The sequence below is a fragment of the Trichosurus vulpecula genome, chromosome 8 (genome assembly GCF_011100635.1).
Source record: "Trichosurus vulpecula isolate mTriVul1 chromosome 8, mTriVul1.pri, whole genome shotgun sequence".
Lineage (NCBI taxonomy): Eukaryota > Metazoa > Chordata > Mammalia > Diprotodontia > Phalangeridae > Trichosurus > Trichosurus vulpecula.
Genome location: NC_050580.1, coordinates 196,961,226 through 196,985,659, shown reverse-complemented (window position 1 = coordinate 196,985,659; position 24,434 = coordinate 196,961,226). Strand labels below are relative to the sequence as shown.

General features: G+C 36.7%; 1 protein-coding gene across 2 annotated transcripts in view; it reads right to left on the bottom strand.

Moving 5' to 3' along the window:
- Positions 1-636: 636 nt before the first annotated feature.
- Positions 637-24,434, bottom strand: part of SNAP23 (synaptosome associated protein 23) — a 67,042-nt gene continuing 43,244 nt past the window's right edge. Inside the window, exons 2-9 of one of the 2 annotated variants that reach the window (XM_036736187.1) lie at positions 22,225-22,326; positions 20,452-20,493; positions 19,833-19,881; positions 18,396-18,513; positions 11,211-11,243; positions 3,789-3,947; positions 3,163-3,307; positions 637-2,595 (exon numbers count right to left, since the gene is read on the bottom strand). In XM_036736187.1, the coding sequence (XP_036592082.1) occupies positions 2,530-2,595; positions 3,163-3,307; positions 3,789-3,947; positions 11,211-11,243; positions 18,396-18,513; positions 19,833-19,881; positions 20,452-20,493; positions 22,225-22,281 (669 nt within the window). In that variant the 5' untranslated portion in view covers positions 22,282-22,326 and the 3' untranslated portion in view covers positions 637-2,529. The remainder of the gene's footprint in view (positions 2,596-3,162; positions 3,308-3,788; positions 3,948-11,210; positions 11,244-18,395; positions 18,514-19,832; positions 19,882-20,451; positions 20,494-22,224; positions 22,327-24,434) is intronic. The other variant, XM_036736188.1, reaches the window with a different exon arrangement.

The following is a 24,434-nucleotide window of genomic DNA, read 5'->3' as shown; positions in this document are numbered from 1 at the left end:
CCAGGGCAGTAGTAAAATGAAGGAAAGAAGAGGGAAAAAAAAGGGGGGTTGACCAATATATCTGCAGATAGGAATCAGTGAAATTTTGTAGTTTGAGAGAGTACTTGCTTCACTTCATCGTCCTCCTGAAAAAATACCTAGCCAAAATGTCTTAATGCCTTGATTTCAATGGTATCAATGTTCTTCATAATCAAGTAGCCGTTTTCAGTTCTGTGTACCCTAAGCTAAAAAGTTGTAATTGAATACTAAATCAATTTCCCATTGAAAAACCACTGAAGGTAGGCTTCCACAAAACTTTGTGCTTAGAATCTTTCCTGCGAAACTTTGTCAGATTTTATCTTTCAGAGCAACGACTCACTTGCGTAACACTGAGTTTTGCGAAGCCCTTTCTAAATAGCCTATAAAGTAGGTAAGTGGATAAAGTGAGTATTGGGCCCATTCTGCATGAGGCTGGTCCAGACTACAACTGACTGCATAGCTCTTTCAGGACAGCTTATAATGATAAGGTACTCCTTTCTATCAATAGCGAAGACACCAGAAAAATAAAAGAACCTACCAAGCATGCAGATATGTTTTTAACCTCAAAGGAACAAACTAAAAAGATGCATTAAAAAAAAAAGGCACATATGCAGTTACTACTATGGAAAGGACCAATTCATCTGTATTTATTTCATTAGCAATTGATTTATGGCTCTTCATAAACAAAATATGCAGCCCTTAATTCAACTAATGCCAACTGAGCAAATTACAAAGAAATGAGAGTCTGGAGAAAGAAATATCCAGCAAAGCAATCCTAAAAAGGGAACAAATTCAACATAAAAGAGAAACAAATTTTTTTTTTAAATTAACTAAAACCTGAGCCATCTAAGGGTGGCTTCGGCTTGGCTTTTCACTTACAGACCTCTTTTCCTTCATTTCACAAGTAGAGTTAGTTCATTTCTCCCAAAATAGTGACCAAAAAGAATTGCTACCACCTCGAGAGAGAGCACAGTTCCACCGGTCAGGTACAAAATTTCACTGCAAGTGTCAAGCTGTGGTTTATGGAAAACCAGTCCAGAAAAACAACTGATACGAAAAGGGTACATATATATTATGATCAGCTCATATAGGCTTTCAGGTAATGTTGAGGATCTAAATCTGATGCTGGATAAAGTTAAATATGCAAAAAAAAAAAAAGGTAATGCAATCACATTTTATTCTTCATTAACAATTGAGCCAAACTTGAGATTTTCCAGATCGCTTCTAGTTCAACAGAAACAAGCATGGCCTAGAATGGGTGGACTACTACAGTAGAGAATGGCAACAAGTGTTAAAGTTGGGAGTTGTAAGGACATCAAAGCAACCCAACTACTTTTTTTGAGGTCAGATTTATTAAATTCCCAAACCCTTCCTCCAAAAACAAAACAAACAAAAAAAAAACATACCATAATTCATGGTTTTGAGGTAAACTTGAATTCACTTTTATATAATCTGCTAAACAATTTGTCATCCTTGCTTTAAAGAAATGTTGATGCTTAACCTACAAAATTATATACAATTCCTCCCAAACAAATGGTATCAACACTGAGATGATAAATTAATGAGGATGCAGCCTTGTAATGGGAAAATGATACTACAAATTTTTTTTTTATTTTAAACCATAAACTTACGCAAAGTATTCTGGAAAGTGCAGCATGAACTGGGATCACAAAACATGTGTCTGTATAATAATCCTTTGGAGAAAAATTAAGTTCCTTTATTTAAAAAAAAAGGTTATCCTGTTCTGCACGTTTAAGATTTTATGATTTTAAGAATCATAATATCCAAAAACAAATAGTAGCCAATGAGTTATTTATTACTACCCTTAGCTTAAGGACTTAAGTTTTTGGTCCTGGCCTGTGGATGTCATCTGATGCAGATAGGGACATGCTTTGCAACGTCCAGAGTCACAGGCACCTGCATGGGGGCATCGAGGTTGAATGACTTGCCCAGGGTCAGACAAACTGGCAATAAACCCAATTATTTTCAAAGGGGGACAGGATGTGACTAGGCATTTTCACCATGTAACTTTTCAATGTGGTTGGGGCCTGTAGAACTTTTACTGGTATAACAGATGCAACAAGAAATAATCCTCCCAAACCTCACACATTCCTTCCCTATCCCACCCCAGAGTGTATATACTCTCCCACTTCCATTGCTGTCTTTGGTGATGCTTAAAAATCCTGAAAGCAAAAGTCTGCTCGAGTGGAACAAGGATGTATAACAATTTTAAGGGTTTGCAACACAATCTCAGCCTGTGTACTGAGGAAGAGAAGCCCAAAGGGAAGACTAAATGGTTTATATCAACCTGCTCACAAGGGAAAAGAGCAAGAATTTGAAACCAAATGACAGGGGATCTGTTTCACTCCTCTGACCCTTTCTTCCCATCTCTTTGCTTAGAGTGGGTTGTTGGGGCAAAGAAATTTCAAACACTGAAAGGTAGTGAGTGATTCAGGAAGAATTGAAGGACGTAGCAGTTAGAATTCCCAGATGAAGGCAGCAGTAACATCTTTAACTGTCGATGAGTTTCTTTGCTCTGGCATTGGCAATATCAATACGATCTTTGTTAGTATCAGCCTGAAATAGAGAGGGGGCAAAAAAGTCAAGTACACATCAGAACAAAGCGAACATGAAAAGCCACTTGAACGAGCTGTGCTATTCTTGTTTCACAGTTCAAATCTTTGCTGGAGAAGTATGGAACAGATTTGTCTTGAATAAAGCAGCGTAATCTCACAAAGTATATATTCTTGAGTGTTTCCACAAAGTCTCAGGCTTACTCCCAGCTCTGGGGGTTTCAACCTCAATACCTTTACTCCTACTTTTTTTCCCCAGTGGAAAATTCCCTTCTCTCTTTCTATCAATACAAGTCCTATCTTCTCATCAAGTCCCTCCTTCTTCCTCTGGTTCTACTCCTCTGAGGATCTGTAGGACTTACATCTGAATCATACAACTTGGCCTTTGATTATATACTGTTATTTTGGTTTATAATTAGTTATTATTGCCTACCCATCAAACCCTTATGCTATAAAGATGGTATCTTTTTGGGATAATCTCATAACACTCGAGCACAAAGCCAGGTATTCAAGAAATGCCTCGGTGACTACTATGGAACAAAGGGGACAAGAGAAGTTACGAGGATCTTACCTTGTCAGTGATTCTGTCTATTTGCTTGTTCTGAGCGTCAATCTCATTGCCCATATCTATGGCCATGGTTTTCAAGTTCCCCAGGATACTGCCCACCTGACACAAATTATCTTCCATTTCATCTTCTCTGGCATCATTAGTTATCCTATCATGGAGACAATTAAATGTTACCAAAGGATTTGTGGTATGCCCCCCAAAACTGTATGACTTCCAGAACTGGCTTCTCAACAATAAGAAACCAATTTTTCATTTTCAAAAGAAGCCTAATTGGTTGTATCCTCAACACTCTGACATCAGCTGTCTTTTCATTATAGACGAACATTAAACAGTATATATTAAGTGAGAGATCTTTCTGAAGGATTAACAATAGTAAAACTCAAACAACTAATAGATAAGAGTACAATATTTGTTATGTATACATGTAGTGAAAAGGAAATTTCTAACATAGCTACCTTAATGGCATTTAAGAACTCATACAAAGTTATCTTAGCAAAGAAAAGGAACTTAACGTCCTGAGCTAAAAGACATGAGGTTACATTTAATTGGAAAAAAAAAATTATTAAAAAAAAAAAACAAGAAAAAAAAATAAAAGAAATGGGAAAAGCTGCTGGGAGAAATAGATGTACCGTTTAATGTATCCACCACTGGCCCCTCCTGCAGCTGTTTGCTGAGGCTGACCATTTGTCATACGGCCTGGCTGCTTAGAAACCACATTGCCAGAAGAATTGTCTCCCCCTTCAGCCCATGTTGCTTTATAGTCCTTGCGAGACTCAAAATTTGCTGACCTACACAAAAAAGTGAAGAGATATCAAGTCAGGTTGAGAGGTAATTAAGTGAAAGACTCCACATCTTGTTTAGTTTGACCTATCACTAGTGCAGCCAAATAAAGTAGCATTAGAGTATACTTGCCATTCCATTAAAACAAACATTCCAAGCTTTTAACATTCCACTATAATGTATAAATATGTCTTTCATAATTCTCATGAGAATCCACAAGCTGTGAAGGGAGATGACCTATCTCTGAAAGGCTGGGTTAACCAGTAAGGGGCTCACCTCTTAGTTAATTACCCTGGAGATCAATCACCCTGGCACATGGCAGAAAAAGTGAAAACTGTTTAGACTAGATTATCTAGACCATCCATAATATGAAACAGGAAGAACACAGACAAGCTAAAGATAATGTTACACTCAATTTCAACTTCCTCTCCACCAAACTTTTACTGGAACTCATAACAAGTGATATAATTGACCTGTTTGTCCTTCACCTCTGCTGAGGTGAAATTTTCAGGAGATATTAAATGAGCCCCCAACATGGTCATGGAATCATTTTCAGATGGATGAGTAGCCCTGATAAATGAGATAGGTACAAAATGTACAGACTGCCAAGCAACAATGGATGAGGAAATGGACCCAGACTGCCATTTGAGGTAATCCAGCTTCCTCATTTTATATAAGAAAAACCTAAGGCCCAGAGACGTTTATGACTTGCACAAAGTTATTCAGGCAACCAGTAACAGAACTTGAGGCTTGAAACCAGGACTATCAGTTCAATGTTCTTTTTCACTACACCAGGCTTCCTTTCATAGGTATGCAAACACAAGTAATGAATGGTGTGAAAGATATACATCAAGCCTTAAAGCACTGTACAAATGCTAGTTAATATTATTAATCCCAAACTAGACAATAAGTCAATGAATCGTGAAGGTGACTACACTGTTAACACCAGTTACAAGGGATAAATTATTTGACTAAAGTCTTCAGATGTAATAGCTTATTCTCCCTGATTCTACTGTTTTCCTAATCAATCAATAAATATTTAGTAAACAATGACTATATGCCAGAAACTGTGCTAGGTGTTGGTGACACAAAAATAAAACAATTCCTGTCCTTAAGGAGTTTACATTCTATCCAAGGATCTGAAAGCAAAATCTTTTATAAAACCATCTGTTTTAGAAGACTGACAGTCTGTCCATTAAAGTATACTTTTATTATACCTGTACCTGAGAATGATCAGAGACATGGGGCTTAATATAATGCCAGTTAAGTGGTGAAGCCTACAGAAAGGACTTTACAATGACTCATAACTAACACTAAAAACTTCCAAACCATTTGACAGGGTGAAGCAAAGGTTAAAATTGCTAGAGCAGAAATTTTTACCCTCTTTTTGTGTCATGGACCCCTCTGACAGTCTAGCTAAGGCTATAGAATCCTTCTCAGAATTATGTTTTTAAATGCACAGAATAAAATACATACGATTACAAAGAAGGCCAATTATATTGAAATAGTTACCAATTTTTTAAAAAAGTTTATAGGCTCCAGGTTAAGAAATCCTTTATAGGTGGCTTCATAGGTTTCACAAAGAGCTTTACATGGGTTTATCTCATTTGATCTTCCCAAAAACCCTGCAAGGCTTTGTATACACTGTTTGAGGTTTTGCTTTGTCTAAAGAAGAAATGGAAGCTTCTGGAGTTAGTCTTGGCCTCTTTGGTATATTCCAGATTATTCTCCAATAAGGAAATTTTAAAATGGCATAAGCAGAGAAGAAATTAAGACAGCATAGTGTATCTAATCCTAAATGCACAACTTGGGGTCCATTTCTGACAAAACTATAATTTTCTCTTAAATGTATTAGAATCTTTATGACTCAGTATAATGGGCTCTGTTTTAGAATAGTATGAAAAAAAGTGAATCAAGTATTTTAAAAATATCAAGAATTAAAGCTTGGAGTATGTGTTTAAATGCCAATTTGCTTTAGAAGTTTGATTTAAAAAGTATATTTTGTTCCCCTTAAAGCCAAAATTATTAAGTACATATCCCTCTCAAAGAAGATACAGTCCAATGACACTGTCAGAAACTTTATAACCGGAGAGATAAATAATACAGTAAGCATAGGCAGGTGGGGAGAATATAGCATGAACAATTATTAAAAACCAAAATAATTTCAAATGTGGCAGAAAACATAATATGTATCTGGGCATTTTGAGGGTGACAATGGGTCAAAGCTGGGGAAGATAAAAGAGGTGCCTATTTTCAGGAAAGGAAGTAGGGAAAGACTAAGGGCTAGAAAAGCCTATCAAGATGGGCCCTGAATTATACTAGAGCAAGGTCCAGATCAATGATTAAAGGACATAGTTTCCTCTGAACTCCTTGGTCTTCCAGCAGCTTCAGTCAACTTCTCTTCCAGAGTAAGGAGCCATCTATGGGGCCATGTTATCTTCCTTTCAGCCTCAAGTCAATTCACAAGAATTAAATCTCTTTTACCTTCACAAAGTTATAAGTCAGTCAATCAACATACATTTCCTTACTTAAATGTGTACTGACTGACCTCAGAACTGGAAGGGACCTTAGAGATTATTTATTTCAACCTGTAGTTGAATAACAATCCCTTCCAAAGTATTTCCAATGTGTGGTAATTCAGCCTGTATGAGAGGACCCTCCTGTGAATGGAAACTATCTTCTGAACCAACTCATTCCACTCTTAGACAACTGACTGTTAAGAACTTTTTTCCTTACACTGAATCTAAATCTGCCTCTGCCAATTTTCAGTGTCAACTGAGTATATCTATTATAATTTGCTGAACCCATCTCTGCTATGCCTCTCCCTCTGAATAAAGAGTCTAACATCTGTCCTGTCCCTCACTCCCTTACCAAGGACTAAGAATTTCTTTAACAAGGTAATGTGTGCTCTCAAAATGGAAACAAGTGTCTTCCTAGCCTTTATCAGTTTCAGTTAAAATGTAATCAGTCAATAAGTATATCAGACATATTGGCATAATTTCTTGTTCTTATAGATGAAGAGGGAGGAGGAAGTTGCTAAGAGTCTAAGAACTTTAGGGAGATCAAAATATGCAGTTTCAATCAAGCTCTTAAAGAAAATTGGCATGAGAATGATTCATTGTTTTTCAAACTACTGTTTTTTATTTTTTTTTAATTTTCATTATTTTTTTTTAGCATTGTTTGCTTGTTAAATTTTGAGTTCCATATTCTCTCTCCCTCCCACTGCCGTCCCACCCACTGAGAAGGCAAGCAATGTATTATACATGTGAAATCATGCAAAGCATATTTCCATATTAGCCATATTACAAAAAAAATAAAAGTGAGAAAATTGTACTTCAATTTGCACTCAGAGTTCATCAGTTCTCTCTCTGGTGGTGATTAACATTTTTTCATCATGAGTCCTTTGAAACTGTCTTGGGATCACTGTATTGATCAGAGTAGTAAAGTCTTTTGCAGTTTTGCTGCTACTGTGCACAATGATCTCCTGATTCTTCTTGCTTCACTTTGCATCTGTTCGTATCAGTCTTGCCTTTTTTTTTCTGAAATCACTTCCTTTATCATTTCTTACAACACAACACTACTCTATCCCAATCATATGCCATACCTTGTTCAGTCATTTCCCAATTGATGAGCATCCCCTCAATTTCCAATTCTTTGCCACCACAAAAATGGCAGCTAAAAATATTTTCTTCTTTATCTCAGAGATAAAGACCTAGTAGTGGTGTTGTTGCTGGGTCAAAAGGTATACAGTTTTATAGCCCTTTGCATGTAGTTCCAAATTGTTCTCCAGAATGGTCAAACCAGTTCACTATTCCACCAACAGTTTATTAGTGTACCTATTTCTCCCCATTCTCTCTAGCACTTGTCATTTCTGATAGATGTGAGGTAATACCTCAGAGTTGTTTTAATTTTCCTTTCTCTAATCAATAGTGATTTAGAGCATTTTTTTCATAAGACTATAAATAGCTTTGATTTCATCTTCTGAAAACTGCCAGTTCATATTTTTTGGCCATTTACTAATCGAGGAATGGTTCTTATTTTTCTAAACTTGACTTGATGCTCTATGTATTTGAAAAATGTGGCCTTCGTCAGAGAAATCTGCTGTAAAAATTTCAATATTACTTCATTGTCTATGGTACCTTTTAGCAAAATTAGTTTCCCCTGGATCTCTCTTTTAATTAGGTCTATTTTGCTTTTGTTTTTTTGTCTAAGATCAAGATCACTACTCATGCCTTTTTTAGTTCAGCTGAAGCATATTAGATTCTGCTACAGCCCTTTATTTTAAATCTGTGCATCTCTTTCTGTCTCAAATGTGTCTGTTGTAAACAATATATTGTTGGATTCTGGTTTCTAATCCATTCTTCTATCTGCTTCCATTTTATAGGTGAGTTCATCCCATTAATATTCAGTTATAAGTACTAACTTTGCATTTCCCTCCATCCCATTTTCTTCTGTTTCCTCTCTCTCTTTTTACCCAATGTCTCCTTAAAAGTCTACTTTGCTTCTAACTACTGCCTCCTTTAATCTGCCCTCCCTTTCATCTCTCCCACCCCCATATTTCTCTTATCCCCTTCCCCTTCTATTTTCCTACTGGGTAAGATAGATTTCTATATACAACTGAATGTATATATAATCTTCCCTATTTGAACCAATTCCAATGAGATTGAGCTTTAAGCACTGCCCACCACCACTCTTGTTTCCCCATCTACTGTAAAAGCTCCTCCTTGCATGCCTCTTTTATGTGAGAAAATTTTCCCCATTCTACCTTTCCTTTTCTCTTTCTCCCCGCTTCATTTTTTTGGAGATTATTCCAACATAATCAACTCACACCTATGCCCTCTGTCTTAAATTCCTTTTAATTACCCTAATCATAATAAAGTTCTTAGGAGTTATATGTATCATCATATTTCCATACTGGAGCATAAATAGTTTAACCTTACTGAGTCCCTTATGATTTCTCTTTCATGTTTATCTTTTTATGCTTCTCTTAAATCTTGTGTTTGAATATCAAATTTTCTCTTCAGCTCTGGTCTTTTATCAGGAATGCTTCAAAGTCCTCTATTTCATTAAATATCCATTTCCCCCCCAGAAAGGATTATACTGTTTTGCTGGGTAGGTTATGCTTGGTTGTAATTCTAGCTCCTTTGCCTTCCAGATTATCATATTCCAAGTCTTCCACTCCTTTAATGTGGATGCTGATAAATCTTGTGTGATCTTGATTATGACTCCACAATATTTGAATAGTTTCTTTCTGGCTGCTTCCAATATTTTTTCCTTGGCCTGGGAGCTCTGGGATTTGGCTATAATATTCCTGGGAGCTTTCATTTTAGGATTTTAGAAGATGATCAGTGGATTCTTTCAGTTTATATTTTACCCTCGGGTTCTAAGATATTGGGGGAATTTCCCTTGATTTTCTTGAAATATGATTTCTACACTCTTATTTTTGATCTTGGCTTTCTGGTAGTTCAATAACTCTTAAATTATCTCTCCTCAATCTATTTTTCAGGTCAGCTATTTTTCTGATGAGATATTCCACATTTTCTTCTATTCTTTTTTCATTCTTTTGATTTTGTTTTATTGTTTCTTGATATCTCATGGAGTCATTAGTTTCCATTTGCCCAATTCTAATTCTTACACAATGATTATCTTCAGTGAACTTTTTACCTCCATTTCCATTTGACCAATTCTGCTTTTTAAGGAGTTCTTTTCTTCAGTGAATTTTTCATACCTACTCTTCCATTTGGCCTACTGTTCTTTTTTAAGGAGTTCTTTTCTTCAGTGAATTTTTGTGGCTCTTTTGCCACTGGGCCAGTTCTGCTTTTACCAAGCTGTTAATTCTCTTCTCTTAACTTCCTTATATCACTCTCTTTTCTTTTCCCAATTTTTCCTCTACTACTTTTATCTCTTTCCTTAACTTTTCCAGGAATTCTTGGGCTTGTGTCCAATTAGCATTTTTTAAAAAATTGTTCAATAACCCTCTGTCTTTCCCTTTTTCTTGGGGAGAAGAGACAACTATCATTACCCTCTCTCTCCCCAATGAAAAAATTTCTCCATTTCAGGTAAAAAAATATTGTTACCAAACATGCATAGTCAAGGAAAACAAGTGTCCCACATTGGGCCAGTTTAAAAATGTGTATCTTTTACACAATTCCAAAACACTTTTGATGAAAAATATTATCCAACTCCAGAGAAAGAACTGATGGACTCTAAATGCAGACTGAAGCATACTTTTTTAATTACTTTATTTTCCTTAGGGTTTGGGGGGGTTTTTTGGTCTGTGTTTTCTTTCACAACATGAATAATGTGGAAATATATGTTTTGTGTGCCTGGACATGTATAACTCATATAAAACTACTTTCTCAGGAAGAAAGGAGTGGAGAAAGGAAGGGAGGGAATTTGAAACTCAAATAAAAACAAATGTTAAAAATTGTTTTTACATATAATTGGAAAAAATAAAATATTTAAAATTTTTTAAAATGTGTATCTTGCTCTCTACCTTGAGTGGATGAATTCTCTGTGTGGAGATATTTAGCAGGCTTTATTGTTGGCCCTCCTGGAAGCCTTGTTAGTTGCTGCATTAATCAGAGTTCCTAAGTCTTTCAGAGTTGTGCTTTCTCAAAACGCTACTTGCATCAATAGTTCTGATTCTGTTCACTTCAATATGCATCAGTTCTAACAAGTTTTCCCAGGTTTCTCATATTTTATACCAAAAGAATATTCCATTACCTTCACATACTATATTTTGTTCAACCATCATCCAATTGATAGGCGCCCCTCTTAGTTTCTTTTTTACAATAAATAAAGCTACTAAAAAATAATAAAAATAAATAAATGAATAAAGCTATTACAAATATTTTAAGACACATGGATCTTTTCTCTGTTTTTCTTTATCTCTAATGGTCTAGTAAAGACACTACTGGGTCAAAGGCAATATCCAATTTAGTGCCTCCTGAGGCATAGTTCTAAACAGAGGTATTTTCTACCACACACCACAACAAAACACCACTCACAATATCCATGCACATGCAAATATAGCCAATTGAAGCATCACCTTTAGACAGCAGGTTAACAGCTCAGACTGCGCCAAAAGACTGCATCCTAAAGTTCACTTTGATCAATTACCGAGCCAGCCTCTGGTGTTAAATCTTCATTTTTAGTAAGCAGATTAGAAAGGAAAAGATTAGGTAAGAGTGAGATACATGAAACAGTAAATAGGAGCAAAAGAGAAGCTGGTTTTGTTAGAATTTTTAAAACAGCATTTAGATTCCTGCCTTGTTTTATAGAAACAACTGACATCGGAGAATCTGAATAAAAAGGAAGGAAAAAAAGAATCATAAAGTACTTAAACTAGAGAATGTTTCACTTTTTAAGACACAAGTCCATCTGACTGATGATACTCTTCTAACTGAAAGTTGGCCCCAAAGTTCAACATATGCACAAAAAACCCACTTTTCAGTTGTAAACAGGTCACAGCAAAATGACAAGATTTATTTTGCTTATAATAGTAACTCAAGTCTTGAAAGTTATACTTCAACTTCACATTTAATTCTCAGAAATTCCAGAATGGTTTCAAACCACTTAGTCATGGTACATAGTAACTATTGTTTTGTTCATTCAGCTATGTATCATGTCATCTCTGCTCAAAACACTTCAATGTCTTGTTCAGTAGTTTCAGTTGCGTCCAATTCTTAGTAACCCCATTTGGGGTTTTCTTGGCAAAGATACTGGACTGGTGTGGTTTGCCATTTCCTTCTCCAGCTCACTTTACAGATGAGGAAAATGAGGCAAACAGGGTTAAGTGAAAAGCCCAGAGTCCCACAGGTGGTGTCGAAGCCCAGATTTGTACTCAGGTCTTCCTGACCCCACGCCCAACACTCTTATCCACTATGCTACCTAGATGTCCCTAATCTACTGCTAAAAAGTAAAATATGGGGTATTTCAAAAGTCTTAGTTCAGCTTTAAGTTTTATAGTTCTGTATAAAGTCTTTTTTTAATGGTTAACTTATTTTAAAATTTATTTTTCTAAATTCTAAGTTCCAGAGTCTCTCCCACCCCCCACCCCCAATCCCCTCTACCACCCATTGAGAAAGCAAACAACATGATATTAATTCCTGTATAAAGTCTTTACACATTCTTCTACTTACTTTGCAGAGGAAGGGACCCAGGGGTTATCTTATGGCCTTACAGAATATAATATGAGATTGTTTCAATGTACTGATCAATTTTGCTAATTTTTTTTCCCTCTTCTTCCTCTTTTTTTGTTTTGTTTTAAGAGACAGCTCTTAGGGGGAAATTCAGGCAATATAAAAACAAAAGACATTAATAAAAATTTATTTAAAAAAAAATAACAAGCTGTGGTTAGAAAGTAGAATCTCAAAGTTCCAGACTTCAGATACAGATAATTCTGAAGACATCAAACTATTAGATGTGACCATAACACTGTGTGGTTGAAGTAGGACACAGGAGGTCACTAAAGCTGAAGCATTTAAGGAATTGTGGGGCTGTATTGTGAGACAGGGTCATCAATGAGTATTAGCAGAGGAAGTCTATCTGTATGAGTGTTTGTCCTAGTTTTCTAAAGTCTTAAGACCACACAGGTAGGTTCCTTATATTAATATTTTATTTTCTCTATGAAGAGTGGCTATTTAATAAATGTTTAGCTGAAATGTATGACAACACACTAGATTCTGAAGCTACAGACTGTAAATAGCGTTTATAGCTACTTAGTTAGATAACTAGAGAGTACAATTTGAGTATATTAAATTAGGACATTAGACATTTCATCACCCTGGGACTTTCAATCTTAAATATACTTCATTTCAAATTAATGTTAATTACACAAATCAATTCTCTCAATTTGAAGGTGACTGTAATTAAAATATACATCTTAAGCTTACTGCCTTTGAAAAGATTGATATCAAACAGTCGGACAATTTTTTTTAAAGGTACCACTTCCAGTAGTCCTTTAAAAAGAACTTAGTAAAATCAAAATCTATTTAACGTATGGTTCCATTTAGTGGAGGTATTTGTGTATGCTAGTACATGGCCCACAGTAAGCCAATGCTAACATGGTTTCAATTAATTCAACTAACAAAAAAATTCTGTAGCACACATTCAGATGTCGCAGAATCTCAGAGTTGGAAGGGACCTCTGAAGGACATACGGCAGAGCCTACACCTAAAATAAGGATCCTCCTCTAAAAAATACTTCAGCAATTGACATCCAGTCTTTCCTTGAAGAACTCTACTGAAGAGGAATTTCTTCGTTCCCAAGGCAGCTCACTTTTGGACAGCTCTTATTATTAAGAAGTTCATCCTTACATCAAGTCTAAATTCCTCTCTCTGCACCCTACCTGGATTCAGTGACCACGGTTCTGCCCTCTGAGCCCCAGTAGAAGAAACGTAATCCTTCTTCCACCTGACTGTCCTCCAAATACTTGAAAACAACTGCCATTCTCACTGGATCCTTCACTTTTCCAGACATTGCCAGCTCACTCAACCTATCTTCATATGACATGATTTTAAGGGACTTCATCTGGTTTGCATTCCACTAGAAGCACTCAAGCATTAACAAGGTCCTTCCTAAAATGGAGAGCCTAGAACTAAACATAACAAAAATGTATTCTTGGTTACCTAGTATATTACTGTGAAAATATTTATGTGTGCAAGATTTCTTTGTGTACAAAGTTGAAGAGATTAAGAAGATTTTGAGGGCCTCTAAAGAACATCAAGAGACAGAGGTGGGGGCAAGGAGCAACCTGGGGCTGGAGGTCTTAAGTGAATACAAAAGAATAGGTGTACTGGAAGAAAATGCAGTTGAAGGTAAGGGTATGATGAGTAGTAAAATAAGATAAGTAAGTTTTTCCTTTGTCTAGGGGCTCAAGTTTTCTTCAAGGATCAATTATTTATTCAGAGTAGGTACCTTGATTCCACTGTACTATACCTATTGCAGAAAGTCTTCTCTTAGGGATACAGTGTTTCAGTTCTATGCTATTCTCTCTATCTCTTAGGCTTCCATGAAAGCCATACTACTTGTACTAGAAAAGAGAAGCAAAGTGAAATAAGGACCATGAGAACCTCTCCACCACCATGTCCTCAATATATTTATAACAGAAATATCTATGGAACCATAGGACATCCATATACTTCAATGATCTCTCCATATATAAATTATAAGTTGATCTCATTTTAGCAAGAAATTGAAGGTGACTATGCGGTTGAAGAGAAGAGATATGGTTTCCATCCCTTACCTTCCATATCCATTCAGATGCCAAGTCTTTTTCAAGTCTACCTCCACATCTTTCACATCTGACTACTTTACGTTTAGAGGGCCAGCACCCAAATTCAGGCACTCATCACCTTTCATGTAGCCTATTGAAACAGTAGAAAATTGTGGTCTCCCTACATCTGATTTCTTCCCATCTCTAATTTCTCCCCTTTCTAATCCATCCTTTACCTGACTTCCAAAATGATATTCCTAAAGCACAGGTGATACCCTGTCACTCCCCTGGTCAAGGAGTTTTGGTGGCTTCCAGTAGCCTCTAGACAATATAAACTTCTCATCTAGAAAGTTAGAGTCCTCTACATCTGGCTTTCACCTGTCTTCTAGACAGATCCCATAATACTCCACATCACATGCATTCCACATTCCAAAATGGTCTACTTGCAGTTTCTCATATACGATATTCCATGTCCTGCCCCTATGCCTCTGCTAAGCTTGTCCCCCCCAATACTTGAGACCCTCTCCCTCCTCACTTCCATCTCATGGAACCCATGGGTCTTTTCAAGATTCAGATCAGGTAGTAGCTCCTACAAGAGGCTTTTGCTGAATCTTCAAGCCCATCTTAGCATCTCCACTTCCAAGATCCTTTCTATTTATTTTTTATATATCTCATAATTACTTGTTATTTGCACCTAGGAGAAAGTAAGCTCCTTGAGGGCAAAAATAGTCTTGTTATTGTCTTTGCCCAGAACCTGAAGAGTGCCTAATAAGTGCTTGTTGAACTGAATGAACTGAAGTTGCTGAGAGAGGCTTAAAAAATATTAAAAGGGTAAGTTTTTTAGTTAAACTGAGGAAGAGAAAAATATCACAATAGGAAAAGGAACTATTGATCAAGGTAGTTGGAAATAATAGGTAAGGAAGAAGAGGCAAAGCTACTCAACTTTTATTGAGCTTTTGTTTTCTCTGACCACAGAAAATAAGCGTCAGACTGAAAAGAACAGAGCAAAAGTGGCTAACAGGAAGCTGATATCCAAGAGAAGTGGGGAGTTATCTGGCTGCTGTCAGTGAGTTCAAGTAACCAGGATCCAATGAACTATATTCTAGATTACTGAAATAACAAGCAGGAGTGACTGCTGAACTACCCTTTATGATCTCTGGAAGAGCATGGAGAATAGGAGAGGTGTCACAAGGCTGGAGAAGTATAGGCATTTTCTGTTTTCTTGAACACTGGGATAAGAATAGTCTACAAACCATAGGTCTATGAGCTTGAATTTGGGTCCTTGCAAAATCTGAAAACAAATTATTAAAGAAAATGCCAATTCTCTTTAAATACTCAGGAAAGGAAGCAATAAACATTAGGAGCCCATCATCATGGTTTCACAGAGAACAAGTTTTGCCAGGGCTGTCCAAAATGCGGCAGTGGGCTGCATGCCGCCCGCAGTGTGATTTATGTGGTCCGCCTACAAGCACAGAATTTACATAAACGCTTTAGTAAAGGAAGCCGAGCTACCGCAGAGCTCTCACTAAAATGGCAAATCAAAATATACTGTCTATCGTTTCAATAAAAATCTAAGGTTGGACAGCCCTGAGTTATGCCAAACAGGTTACGACATCAGGAGAATGTTGAAGCTTTAACAGATTTCAGCAAAGCTTCAAACAAAGCTTCTCATACTATTCTTTTGTTGACAAAATGAAGAGGTAATAGCTAGATACAAGCACAGCTAGGTGGATTCAGAAATGGCTAACTTTACTCAAGGAGCAATTGAGAAATAGGTCTCCAAGAGAACACCCCAAGGATTTGGCCTTGGACAATTTGATCTTCTTCTCAGCGATATGAAGGCAGGGATAAAATGCTTATCTAGTTTGTAAACTGCAGAACTGGAAAGGATAACTAATAAAATTAATTATAGAGTCAGAATTCAAAAAGATCTTGAGAAGCTAGAACACTGGACTGAATTTAATTTAATGTAACATCTTAAGAACTGCATTTAAAAAAAATCAGCCTCACAAGTTCAAGATGAGGAAGATACAGCTAAATAGCAGTTCAGGAAAAGATTTGGAGGTTTTAGTGAACAGAAAACTAAGTCAACAGTGCTGATGAAAGATCATGATTAGTTTAAAGAACATTAGAGCAACCAGGATGGTGAAGGGCCTCAAGATCACACCATAATAGCATATGAAAGGAAATGGGACTATAGAGCCTGGAGAAGAGAAGACCTGGGAAGACATCTTGGCTGTATTCAAGCGCTACCATGTGGGAAAATTATTAGACTTGTTCTACATAGACCTAGAGGGCAGGACTAGGAGCAATGCATGGAAGTTCCAGAAGCCAACTACAACTCAAAGTAGGGATATATTTCCTAATAATTAGAATCATCCAAAAGCAGAAAAATCTAAATTAGGAAGTAGTGGGTTCCCAAGTGAAGTCTGGATAACTACCCTTATGGTCAGGTATGGTGGAATAGACTAGATGGCCTACAGGGTAACTTCTAAACTCTGCAACTCTGTGATCTGTCTTAGATTTCATTAAGGCAGTGAGAAGAAGACTAAGAGAGCCTGAGCGAGCACAAAAGAATTTTAATTTCCCAGTCCTTTTAATAAACACTAATCTCAGACTTTGAACAACTTGGGCCCATTAATTCAGGGGTAAAATTTGCAATCATAAGTAAGATGAACTCGTTTACCTGAAAGCCTGACAACACAGAAATGGCTCTTCCACTCCCAACTATTTTTGGTAGCCAAAGAGTCCCAAACTTAAAAGCCTTTGACAGAGAAGCATACAACAAACAGAACAGTTGCAACAACTAGGTGAAAGTTGTAATATTTATCAAGCACTCTGGAAAATGAAAACCTTCAGCACTATGAATATAGTCATTCAATCTTAAGACTGTTTCTCATGGCTTATTAGAATACGAAAATTGCCAGTGTGTTTCTTCTTTTAATTGAAAATTTAATAGATTAACTCCTCCTCATGAAGAAAATGATAAAAATTAATTGCTCAAAATTAACTTGCCATTTAAATATTTAAATATTTGCTGTTATTAATAAGAGACTGGTATTAAAAGGGTAAGAAGGAAGTGAATTAATAAGAATTTAGTGTCATTTATCCTTTTTACAATGCATTTAATGGATATTTATCAAATGCTATTTCATTCTAGGTGCTACTCTGAGATAATCTTGAGAATTCAGCCTTTAAACGTTTATCTTATACAGTTTTCAGTGACCAGCCACATAGGAAAAAACTCACCCTCAAAACCTGGAAGCATCTCCGGCCACTCCAAAAGTCTATTCTCCTAATTCGAACCCCTGCCTAGTCTTTTTCCATTCCAATCCATCCTTCAGCTGCTGCTTCAGCTTCAGTCCTAACTCTTTCATGAAGATTCCTCCTATTACTCCTCTTTCTCTTTTTCCTAATACTTGGTTTAGATAAAGCACACCATTTAGTACCTGATATGTACTTCCAGTACTGTTTACTATTGTTTCTTGTGGGTTGTTCTTGTTTCTCCAACAATATTCTGAGTTCTTTGAAGGCAAGATCATTGAATTAGAGCTACAAGGAAACTTAGCAGTTATCTAGTCCAATTTCTTCGCTTTACCTACCAGGAAACTGATGCCCAAGTGACTTGCCTAAGTTCACACAGAAAATAAGTGGCAAAATCAGAATTTTAGCCTAAGTCTTCAGGGTAAATCCAGTACTGTTTCCAATACATCATGCTACCTCTTCATATTTGCTACCTGTACTATGAGGAATAAATAGTGAGCAGGCAGGTATTCCCTACAGCATAGTAGTACTCTCTAAAGAACCTGTTTTAGCAGTGGATACTTATTGATTGCTAGTAAAAAAAAAATAACTCCATTCCACTTTTTGACTTCCAGAGACATATTTTCCATCCACTTCTCTCTAGATTAAAAAAAAACACTTCTTTTTAAAACAGGATAGATGAAAATTGTGGTCTTCAGGGAACATACCAAATTCGATATGAAATTATTACTTATCTATTTTAATAGATCAACATTATACATTTACATAATGTGCAACAAAGTCCCTAATTTTTGTCTTAAGACCATATACGCATTTCACCAGAAAGGAAAGTGGGAAAGAGGAATCTTTTTTGTAAAACTTGTGTAGCAATTTAAAACAATCATTGCCACAAAAAAAACAAAAACAAACCACCTCTCACAATATCCTCTAGGCAAACAATGATGAGTTTTCAGGCTTTGACTGATCAACTCACCTATTCCAAGGGCAAACACAAAGGCCACAACACTTGTTGAGTTCTGTTAGGGTCTTCTCTGCCTCTCTCATGTCTTTGTTTATTTGGTCCATGCCTTCTTCTATGCGGTTCAGTTTTTCTAAGAAGAATTTTTTTTTGAAAGTTACATTTTGTGGGAAGTTACTAGCTATCACAAATATTCTAGGAAACTCCCCAACCAGAAAATACTACTATATAAGGTAATGTTATATGATATAGTCTCAAATTTAATAATGCATTGATCCAATCTAGTAGACGTTTGTAATGGCAGTGCGCAACAATATGGCTTGCCATTACTGTGGCTGTGTAAGACCAATTATACCAGCACACAGAAGAGCTGCCAGAACAGGTTCTTTGATCTACTTTTCTAAGGAAAGCAACCTTAAGGGGTTAACAATCTCACTTTAATCAAACATACATATAGCATTCACTTAGTTCAGAGGGGGAAAGCCAGCACCCTGAACTTCAGAGCAAATACAAACAGAAATTACAAACAGAGACAATATAAACAGAGCAAGCACACACAGTTATCAAGAGACAGGCCTCTAGCTGCCTGACCAAAGAATTACATTGTTACCAGAGAGAGAGAGGCACCAGCATCTGGGTGTTCAAAGCCCGGGGGGCTCCAGTGGCTACCCAGAGTCTTGTCTCGTCAAATCACACAACACTCTTCCAGCAAATGAGAGCCCCAAACAAAATGCTAACCTCTGAGTTTATATACCTTCTTAGGGCCCGAAGGCTTCACACCTAATCAGCAAAAAGGTGTGGGCCTGGGGCTTCACACCTAGCAAGACTTAATCAAAGGTACTTGATTACTTTAGCATTCTAAAAGAGAAAACAGTAAAAAAAAAAGTCCCACCTTAATTACCAATACACAATGAAGTAGTAAAGAGACAGTAAATACTGTTTTGACATGAAGTCAGAATGGGATGTCCCAAACTTTAAAGCACCTAGTCCCAAATTAGAATTTGAGTTGACCCCAGGAAGAGCTTAGGGATATAGTTCTGTTTTGGAATCATATAGGCTAAGAGCTGCTTTAGAACAAGATAACCAACATTATTCTTAGCTCAGTAGGTTCAAACCCCAGAATAAACAAAGGCCCTTGAGAACCAGGCCCCTCTGACAATGAGCTCCTAGGAATATTCCAATTTGGATGCCCCTCAAAATTGTTTAGGTCATTAACCAGATTTAAGCCCAATAGCCTGATTTTCTGGACATACAATAATTTTTTAATACCTCCAATGGAAAAAGTCAAACACTGTGTGATCCAAAATGTGAAAGGGGTTTGAGGTGGAGGAAATGTACCTACCACCCCCATGGGTAATGGCACTCTTAAAGGGACACATTTTGAAAACACCCATGAATGCAGCAAATGTGCAAAGTGAAATTCAGAACTTCTTCCAATGACTCCAAACTCACCCCCTTGTTCATCCAGCATAGTGATGGTTTTGATTCCTGCATCCTGAGACTGAAAGAAGTAAAAAAGAAAAAAAGTCTATATGTATTATAGATAACTAAAACAAAGAGACTAATATCCACAAATGTAAAACAAGAAGTCCCCAGAAAATACAGAGAAAACATCAAGATCAGAGAAAGTAAGATTCTAGGCAGAGTAAGCCAGGATTTTAGATGTGTATTTTACAATAGTCCCTATTTGAAGTAAAAATTGAGTCACGGACTTATTAAATTAGTTGTCCCTGCAATGCTATACTAATGGGAGAGGAAAAATCAAGTGCTGACTTTACATAGCTTGATGACATCAATACTTTCTGTTTTCAAACAAAAAATGTGCTGTCTTCCTGCCCCTAAAGTCTTTCAGAATACTAATTTAAGACAATCCCTCCTTGCTCGATTCCCATACTTGGCTTCAGGTCAAACATAACATTATCTGAGTAATAAATGTTACTGAGCATTACTGATCTAAATGCCAAACAAGTCACAAGCTTTGTAACATAGAGCGCTACAGGGAGAACAGTGGCATCATGTTGTACCCTCCAGGACACCCAAGAATAGAACATTTCAAGTAATATTCTCTTACCTCAACGGCTAAAGTCAGGATTCTCCTTGTACTTTCCAGGGACTAGGAAAAAAAAAACAACCCAAAACCAAAGCTTTAACATTTTAGTGTGAAACAGAAAAATAAGCAGAATTTTAAAATAAAAATCTATGTTTACCACATTCAGGATGTTATTCTCTACTATAAGTAAAATTACTGCTAATTATCTCTTAAACAACATAAAAACAATCAAATTGGTCATCATTAAAGTTGCAAGCTGATTTTTACCAGATGCTCCAAGAGATACTGGGGTAGAAGGGTGAGCTAGGTGTCAGTCACTGAGTCACAGAATTTGATAATCAAAAGGAACCTCTACAGACATATAACTCAATTCATACCCCATAGAATTACCCACTATAATATATCCCACAAGTGGTCATCCAGCCTCTGGGTAAAGACCTTACTACCTCTCAAGGCAAACCAGTCCATCTCTGGACAGCACTAATTATTAGGAAATTTTTCCTGACATCAAGACTACTGGCTTCTTTGCAAGTTCTCCCCACTGCTCTTGATTCTGCCCCCTGGAACCAAAAAGAACAAGACTTATCCCTTTGCCACATGATAGCCTTTCAAATATTTGAAAATAGCTATCATGTCCCAGAGTCTTCTTTTCTCCATGCTTAACCTTTCCATTTCCTTCAGCTAATCCTCAGGTATCACAAACTCAAGGTCTTTCACCATTCTGGTGGCCCTCTTCTCCTTGGTGTCCCAAGTGACCACCATATTCCAGAAGAGGTATGACAAATGGACTATCACCTCCCTATTCCCCAAGGCTATGCCTCTCTTACAGCAGCCCAAGACTAAATCAGCTTTTTAGCTCCTATACCACCCTGTTGAGCTTGCAGCCCACTAAAGCCCCAACGTCTTTTTCAGAACTGCTACCTATCCATACCTCCACCATCTAATACTTCTGATGTTGATTTTTTGACTGAAACTTTACATTTATCCCTATTATATTCAGTCCAATGTACTAATCTGTCAGAAAATTTCTGGATTCTGTCACGCAGTATATTAGCTGTCCTTCCCAGCTCTGTGTCATTTACAATTTTGATGAGCACACCATCTCTGTCTTTAACCAAGTCACTGATTAGAATACTTAATAGCACAAGGCCAACCACAGAGTCCTAGAGTACCCCATCATCAATATATTTTCAAATGTATTTCCAAAAACTTCAACAATAAATCAACAAAAATTTATTAAGCACCTACTATGTACTAGATACCATAACAGGTTCTGGGAATATAAAGATTAAAAAGGAACAGTCCTCATCCCTCCATATAGAGAGCCATCAATCTAATCTAGTTCAGGTCCTTATTATACTTCTCATTTGAACTATTACAATGGCCTTCTAATTGGATTTCCTGCCTCAATCATCTCCAATCTATCCATACAGCTGCCAAAGTGATCTTCTTATAGCACAGGTCTGTCCATGGTCAGTTCCCTACTCAAATTTTAGGTGACTCTGTTATCTCTAGCTCTTCTGTTTAGGCTAGAGTATGCTGGAATTTACTTTTAACTATTTTATTGTTGTTTTTGTTTTTCTGAGGGAATGAGCCAACAAGGCAGTAATAACATATCATTAGTCAATACCAAATGCATTCATTGGTCTCATCAATCAACAAACATTTATTAAAAGACCAGGCTAGCCAAAATGGCTAATTTGATCCTTCCTTACTTCAGATTCGAAAAAAGGAATACCACACACAGATATAAGAGATGTGAAATGAATTAAGACTTTCAATAAAATGTTTTACCTCATCAGTCACCTGGTGAGCCCTTAGCTGAATTTCTTCTGCTGACAGATCATCCATGATGGATCACAATTCTTGGTAAGCAAAGAAGCAGGAACTGATATTCTGTCAAAAAAAAAAAGTAGGTTTCAGGAGTCAAAGTGTATTATCCTCACTTTGTAAGATCACTAAGATTTTATATGAACCAATACAAGCTGAAGCGAGCAGAACCAGATGAACACTGCACACAGTAACAATATCATATGATGATCAACTGTGAAGGACTTAGCTATTCTCAGCAATATAACGGTCTAAGATAATTCTGAAGGAATCATGATGAAAAATGTTCACCTCCAAAGAAAGAACTCACAGAGTTTGAATGTAGATTGAATCACACTTTTTTTAAACTTTATTTTCCTTGGAATTTTTTTTGTCTGTGTTTTCTTTCACAACATGACTAATATGGAAATATGTTTTGCATAACTGCACATATATAACCTGTGCCAAATCGCTTGCCTTCTCAGGGAGGGGAGAGAGGGAGGGAACTTGGAACTCAAAATTTTTTAAAATAAATGTTAAAAATTATTTTTATATATAATTAGAAAAAAAATCTCTCTCATTAACTTGATTTTTAAAAATACATCATTATGTTTGTAATGAAGTCTTCAGGTGCATAAAAGCCCAAAGAAAGTTTTACAAATTGAGAAGCAAGGTAAGAAAGGATTTTAGTAGCCTTTTGAGTATGACCACTTTTACAATTCAAATTCCAAATTCAAACACTATGGTACTGAATCTGCAGCCTGATCTAAGGGGCTAACCTCACAGAAAGAAAGGTCTGTTTAAGTCCTACCTCTGTTACATAGTAATTACTCTGCCTCGGCCAAATCACTTAGAAAATTACACAGCTGTTTTGCATGACTGCACATGTATAATCTATATCAAATTGCTTGCCTTCTCAAGGAGGAGTAGGGAGGGAAAGAATAGGGAACTCAAAAGTTTTTTTAAAAAAAGAATGTTAAAAATTTTGGTTTACATGTAATTGAGAAAAAAATGAAAATTAAATGAGAAGAAAATTGCACATAAAGGTTAATACTATAAATTACAGATCACAGGATCATAAATTTAGAGTTGGCAAGTACCTAAGATGGGAACTGGTTTTCTACTGGTAGATTTCCCTACAAGACAAGCTCAAACATTTATAAACAAAGTTTTTTAAGTGCAGAACATTGTACTAAGTGCAAGGGAGACATAAAATGAAGGTAAGAAATGTCTCCTACTGTCATGGAATTGACATGGAATTGACAGTCTAGTAGAGGGATAAGACACAAACAAGTGACAGCCAAGGGAGTTGGATCCAATGATCTCCAGGGTCCCTTCCAGCTCTAAATCTATGATTATATGGTCTAATGAATACTGCATATTACAGCAAGTGCAATGGAATGCAGCCAAACACATACAAAAGCAAGTCCTGGGGAAAGAATCAGGGAAGACTTCAAGATAGAGGAAGTGACACGTAAGTAGGGTTTCGAAGGATAAGGTCAGGCATTAGATATAGAAAAGAATAAGAGCAAAAGAAAAGGAGACTGGAGGGTATATATAGAAGACAAGCAATAGTTCATTTTGACTAGAGCACAGAGTACACAGAAGAGAGTAATATGACAGGAGGCTAAACATGCTAAAAGTGGTACTGGATTTTGTGGGCCTGTTTAATGCTGGGGAAAGGAGCTGATTCGATCAAGAGAGTATCTACTGACACCTTTAAACATAAAGAACAACAAACAGCAACCAAAGATATTTTTCATATGTCTACTATCAAGGTGTAAGATTAATGGAGTATAAGATCTTTCCTGCCCATTAATAGGCCTCACATGGAACCCATTAAGGGAAGCTTGCTCAGGGGAGGCTTGCTTATAGAAAGGCTTTCACACCTTTTGGTATTGAGTTGATTAGGCACTGAGTCAAGAGGGTTGTGATGCTTTCTGGCTCTGAGAATTGTATATAAACTTTGAGTTGGCATTTTGCTTTGGGGGTTTACGTATGAGAAGGACCTTTTGATTCCCTGGTGGAGACTCTGAGCAGCTATATGTTCAGACCCCCACAGACGTAAAGGCTCTCTCAATCCAGGTGTGTATGTAAAATGCTTTGATTCAGGCAGTGACAGCCCTGTCTGTTGGTCTTTATGCTAATTTCTCTGCTTGTATTTTCTCTGTCTGTATTTAAGTCTGCTTGTATTT